The following is a 6,554-nucleotide window of genomic DNA, read 5'->3' on the forward strand; positions in this document are numbered from 1 at the left end:
AGAATCGGGTATTCCTTCAACAAACTTGATTTTTATTGTCTTCAATAATTCATCATACAGAGGTTGGTAACAGGAATAACACCATACAATATTGTCAGGCTTTTGAGATAACACATGTTCAGAATTCTCTAAAATACTTTTTACAAAAAAAGTTTTACCACTGTTTGATGGGCCTGCAATTAAGGCCGAAAAGGGCAGTTTTAAACGGGGGTCAAAATCCTGGACAGCCGTCATTATATCTTAACCTTTAAGACACACTGGGGCTTGTAGCCTAAGTCAGTAGCCAAAGGGCAATGTGGTACCGTCAGGCAATAGCCGTCTCTTGTCATAGACTACCCTGAATCTTTTAGTGAGTGGGGCGTTTCTTAGATGGAACCCCTTTTTATCCCTCACTATTTTGTTGTAGGAGGTCAAAATCTCCAAGTCACTATTCTTGTCATTTACGAACCCGTCGACCAAGCGCGTGATTGATTCCAAGTTTACACGCGGGGCATTTTCGTAGTTTTGAGTCACGCCTTTGGCTTTCAACACCACGTGATTGTCTTTAGTCCTAAAAGCATAGCTTTTGGGCCCACATGAGGACCATTCTGTGATATGGTCACCCTCGGCGAGTTCACTAGTTAAACCCCCAAGATAGTTGCTGAGTGGGGGGTTCCAATCCCCCGGCTTGCTTACATAGACCACAGAGTCTGTGTCGTGGTAAAGAACCCGCCGCTGAAGCTGTTCCATGAGGGTGTACAGTTCAAGTCGGGCATAGGCTGTGGTAAATGCTGCAAGAAACACATTTACATTACCTGGGGGTAGAACCCACTTTGGGTTGCGCCGCCATTGCACCAAGGCAATGTCTTGACTCAAGAATGAAAAATGTGAAATTTCGTATTGGTCCGAAAAAACAAATTCCAAAAATTCTTCCGGGTCTTTAATGATCGAAGTTGTTAGCATATTGCTTCTCTGCGCTAACTTCCCCCAAAGGGAGTTCAAGTACAATTTCGAAACATTTCTTTTGGTTTTGTTGACCTGTATTCTGTCAGGGTCAAGAAGTATGCCTTCTCTGTCATGGTAGTCTTGAATGTACTTCTCTTTACTTTCTTCATCTGTGACCGATGCTGGATAGCCTGAAGCCATCTGCTTGCATCTCAAGAAGGTCTTGATGTACTCTTTAAAAAGTGTGTCTGATTTCCTGGAAAAGTTCCACACTTCAAAGATTTTGGCCACACGATACCCCTTCTCCAAAGCCTTAGAGAATTCAACGGTGACCCAGACACCTGTCAGGGCTCTTTCTTGATCTGAGTGATCACATGGGTTTTCCTGGTTGTTGTTTTCACAGCATGTGCGACAAAGGGGAAAGAAAAGTTTTCCTTTAGACCCCTTGTAAGGCAGCACAGGTATAAACAGACCCCTAGGAGGGTAGACAGTCGCTTTGATTAAACCAAAATAATTTTGGGGTTCGTCAAAGTCGCTGTGAATAATTTCAGGATGCCCTATAGGATAGCATGAGGAACTCATTACATGAGGATATAGGGATGTAAAATCTACATAGCCTATTGTCTCGTCGGGTTGAGCTACATAACGCAATGTCAAAGCATTGGTCCTGCCTCCAAACAAGGCCTGTCTCGGTTCCAGGGGCTCTGGAGGGTCATATTGGGTAAGGAAGGCCTGAACATGAGGATCCGCCTTTTTCAGGGCTGTCCATTCGTGTTCCCACAAAACCACAACTTTTAACCCGTATGTAGCCTTTAAAGAATTCAGTTTGTCTTGAAACTCTTGGTACATTTCCCCAAAAGTCTTTTGGGTTAGGACACACATGGCCTGGGGGACAAAGCATAATTTACAACCGTGGAAGAAACAACCGTTGTACTCATACACTGTCTCAACACCGTCAATCTGTGTGTATCCATCTACATGGTAAGGCCCAAAAGCCTTCTCCCCCCGATTCAAAGCATGTTGGATAAAAACATTTTTATCCTGGGCTAGGTACTCCAACCATTGAATGGAGCCACTAGAGTAGGCCTTGAATTGTCGTCGGTAGTTGTCTGGCGATGGGATCGCTATAGATGCTGGAGTTAGATAGTGTGTACGATAGGTTTTCATGCACGCGGATGCAATAGTTGTACAGCTCCAGGGGTCAATGCCTGCATCTTTGATTACCTCTTCTCTGAATCTGAGGCATCCTTCACGTAGTATAACCACGTCATTGTCACAGTATGATTCCATCTCTTTATGAAAATCAAAAGTTCCATGTCTTACTGTCTCGTACCACGTCATGAATTTCTCACGCTCTTTGGTAGACATTTGATCACAACCGTACATTTCGGGGGCTGGATAAGCTCCTATATAATGTAGATTCTCCTCAGATGTGAAGAAGTGGGGGAAATAGCCTTTGACCGAGTTTTCAAAACCCAAGGCCTCTGGCATTTGAGCCAATCTCATGGGTAAGAAGCTTAAGCTGTCAATGTATCTCTGTTTGAAGGCGTGGTCAACAAAACATAAGATTTTACTCCCTTGAGCAATGACACTGGGCGCCACGCCTTGCTGTATCAAAGGGTTCAGAAGCAGATAGGAGTCATAGGCGCGCGCATTGTGTGCTATAAACGTGAAGTTTCTGTACTGGGCCTTTCTAAAATGTTTTAGAAAGAGTCGGGCGCAATCGGGCCCCTCGGCCGACCACTTTTCACCGGTGAAAGTCATGGTAGATACAAAAATAGGCAAGTGAACCCCTGATTGCTGATTTGTCTCAAAATCATAAAAAACATATTTCTCTGTATGTTCATCTTCTGCCAGGGGCTGAATGTAACACTCATGTGGTACTTCTTGAACAACTTCTGCGTCTCTGCTTTTCAAGGGCCCTTTACAGATTGGGCAATGTATGATTCCACAAACATGGGGTTTAGGGCTGTCTATTTTAAGGTTGTAATTGCAATGACATTTTGGACATTTCTTGTTAATGTCACAAATGCTTACAGATTTACAGGCCTTGGGGTGCCATGTTTCAGTTTTGTGTTTTTCGTAACAGTAGGCTGAACGACATGTGCGGTGACAATCCTCACAGGGTGTCAAGTTTAGCGGTTGCATAGGGCAATGTTTATCCAGACATACTGAACAGTTATAACGGCACGAGTGCCCCCCCTTGCGGGTGTAGCCGGTATGACAGGCTGGACAGACATATGGGGCGCCTAAAAATGCGGTGATGTTAGTTACGGCATAGTAATGCTCATTTTGCACATAAAAGTACATAGTCTTAGGGTGTGGCTCTTGTATATTTTGGAACTTCAGGAGCGCGTCATTAGCCCTGCTGTGGTACAAAACCACAATCTTGATATTCAGAAAGTTTTCAAATTTGCCTATGTCTGAGAAAGCCACAGCATCCTGTATACCTAAACCCACAGCCTTTTGTAGCTCTTGAGCTTTCTGTAACGCTTCGCGCTCTGTACATCCTGGGCTGAGTAAGTGGGCCAAACCTATGGCAAAGCATAGCTTATTACCATGATTGTGAACGATTATGAGGTAGGCCTTTTTATTGCTTATGATTTCGGACTGCATCAGGCTATCGAGTTTACGTCTCTGCCCGCCGCCTCCTTGGGGTGGCCGGACTAATTGTACTACAAGTTCGAGGGTCCTATCTGCTAGCACGTTTAAATTTGACTGAACAAGGCGTTCTAGCAGGTTAACAAATTGTTCAAGATCTGCTTCACCCCTATTTAAAATAAGCGACACACGGCTCTGCAGACTGTCTCCTAAAATTTCCAACTGTAAGGTATCCCTTGGTTGGCTATAAGCTCTAACTCTATCTACCAGTTCATTCAAAGTGTCCATAAGCATTACGTAAAACACAGCATATTCCCGAATCTGACCCCCCCATGCGAAATTGAAAAACTGTCGAACCTCAATATTGTGGAATTTATTTCGATACAAAACATGTTCACTGCGATCAAGACCATCCCCATCCTGATTTGCTAGACAATCGTCCAACTGTTCAAAAACATCGTATTGGGTTTCAGACTCTTCAGACATGGGTGTTAAAGGCTGGCTTAGAGGTGTAGGTGGTGCAGAATTAAACCTAGGGCTTTCGTTCTGTACATTGTGATCAAGACCTTCCCGATCCAGATTTGATAGACATTTGTTCAGCTGTTCAAAAACATCGTATTGGGTTTCCTCTTCGAACAAGGGTGTTAAAGGATGGCTTAGAGGTGTAGGGGGTGCAGAATTAAACCTTGGGCTCTCGTTCATCTGGGTAATTAAAGATATGATTGATTCGGGTATCTGTGATAACCTGTTTTCATCTGCAGACCCTGACTCATTCATACGTGTAATAATTTCAATGAGTTCGGAGGGAATCTGGGATAATAGGTTTTCATCTATAGCCCCTATGTCAATTAGCCCAGAATCATTCATATGGTTAATTATATCTTGGAGCTCTGTAGGGATTTCCGCTAAGAGGGTTTCAATTGTCTCGCTTAGGTTTATAGGGGGCGCCATTTCTCTACTTAAGGATGTGTGTGCTTGTGTTTTTTTACATATGTGTTTTTTAACGGAGGTATTTGCTTGTTTTAACCCTACTGTTGTTTAACATGCGGGGAAGCTCTCTACGCCAGAATGACACATCCTGATTGTATTGATGTTCGAATAGAATACCCATACGACGTTGAAGTAAAGCCTTTCGTGATTTTAAACCCTGTGTAAAAGCCTTGAAAAGCACGGCTTGATCTATTTCACAAGAGGCTCTTCCCCCACCAGAATTGGCCGCTTCAATAAGGTTGGCAACTTCACAGAACATCAAATCGTCTACCTCAGAAATGTCATTTAAAACTTTGAAATCATCAGGCTTCGCTGTTCTGGTGACTGGGGTCTTTGGCGCCTCCTCGGGATCTAGATGTGTAGCTTCTTGGAGCTCTTTATAAGCAGGCGAGGAGTCTGCATTAAAAATAATACATACAGAAAAATAGGTTATTAACCCTAAAATATGTTTGATAAAAATGTAAAATACATTTCAGATATAAGCCTATATATTAACAATACATTAATTAAATACCTCGGCTTTTTTGAAGAGGGCTGTTCTGAAGAAGCTCTGAGAACTCGGGAACATGTCTTTGGGCAACCCTAATTATAGCATCTGCCTGGTCTGTAGCTTGTGAGCCTGAAATTTAAAAAAAACAGCATTAGTCCATGTTTAAACATATTCAGGCATAAAAATAAAATATATATAAATGATAATTGATTCATACCTTGTCCTTGTAACGCTGTCTCGTGAATACCCTCCCAGTAGTATTGTTCGGGTGAAGCGGACCTGTGGATCTGGGCCCTGATTGTCCGTTGGTGTTTAATAGGGGGCGTCCAGCGGTCCTGGGTCAGGGGAGTTGACAGGCCGTTTAAAGTCTCTGTTTGCGGCTTCTGTGTAAATACATCCTGGGAGTAGGGCACAATTGTCTCGTAGGCATATCCTTCACAGAAACCGTGTAGACTCCCTATGGCACCCGTTCTAGGAGGTATTTCCGCTGTAAACACATAAAATAACTTTTAATATAAGACGCCGATACTTTTTGTTTTTAAGGTATAAATATTCTTAAGGAATTCTTGGAATCTTACTTACTACAATTCAGGGTCGGCGTTGGGATGTAAACAATTTGTTCCGGAGACCCTACGACCGGTTCGAGTTCAGTTATATCTCGGAGAATCTGAGTGAAGGTTTGAGAATCTAAAAAAAACATTAGATAATATTAAAGCTCTAATCATTTTAGCTAATATTGACATTTTATACGTTAAGAATCCGGGCCCTAAGACCTGTTTAATATTTCTATAACATACAACGTTTTCAAACAATTCCCAAGAACAAACAAATCTAATATATAGCATATGTAAATATTTATTTCAAGAACTAACCTTGAGAAATATCCATCAGGAGGGTATTTACCAGATCTTTTTTAAAGGGGTCCGTCCGATAACTATTCCTGGAGGAATGCTGTAGGGTAAATGCGCGAAAACGATGCTAACAGGGGGGACCTGTTTTGCTTAGCTTTTGTAGCCGTCGGACTCTAGGGGTGTCGTATTTTTCGCGCTAAAACAGCCTAAAAAGTTATCTTTGAAACCTAAGGCATGTGGTTCAAACACCAGCCATTTGGTTCAAACATAGGGTATTGGGTGGCGTCTAAACATTAGGTATCTTTTGATATTCTAAAATCTCCGGGGGCTAGCATCTAGATGCTGGGGCTGGGGAGGTCTCGACAGCGCTAGGGCTGAATGACTTTTAGACATCTGTTTGGCCTGATAGTGTAAACCCTGGTTTCAAACGACCCCCCCATGCATAGAGAGAGAGCCTTGAGCGCAGATGCAAGGGTATTTTTTTAACAAACACCTCGCCCCCCTTTTTCTGTTTTTGAAACACACACACACCCACACACACACACACACAGCCACTACAGCACAAGCACGCCCATACGCGCGCACATTGCGCAAGTTTTTTTTCTCAGGGACAGACTGCGCTAAGCGTGAACAAACGCGAGAGTTCATAACGTGGTGAGATTCTGTTTTTAAAAACCATTTTATTTCATTCAAAATAT

The 6,554-nt window shown here is 42.8% G+C and overlaps 1 protein-coding gene across 1 annotated transcript; it reads right to left on the reverse strand.

Moving 5' to 3' along the window:
• Window positions 1-4,525: 4,525 nt before the first annotated feature.
• On the reverse strand, window positions 4,526-6,032 carry LOC129863529 (uncharacterized). Its single transcript, XM_055935577.1, has 5 exons — window positions 5,878-6,032; window positions 5,588-5,692; window positions 5,223-5,492; window positions 5,030-5,134; window positions 4,526-4,911 (listed from the first exon to the last, which is right to left on the reverse strand). The coding sequence occupies exons 1-5, from the start codon at window positions 5,891-5,893 to the stop codon at window positions 4,526-4,528; spliced, it is 882 nt and encodes a 293-aa protein (XP_055791552.1). The 5' UTR covers window positions 5,894-6,032.
• Between the last annotated feature and the right edge of the window lie 522 nt (window positions 6,033-6,554).

This window comes from Salvelinus fontinalis, chromosome 10 (genome assembly GCF_029448725.1).
Source record: "Salvelinus fontinalis isolate EN_2023a chromosome 10, ASM2944872v1, whole genome shotgun sequence".
NCBI lineage: Eukaryota > Metazoa > Chordata > Actinopteri > Salmoniformes > Salmonidae > Salvelinus > Salvelinus fontinalis.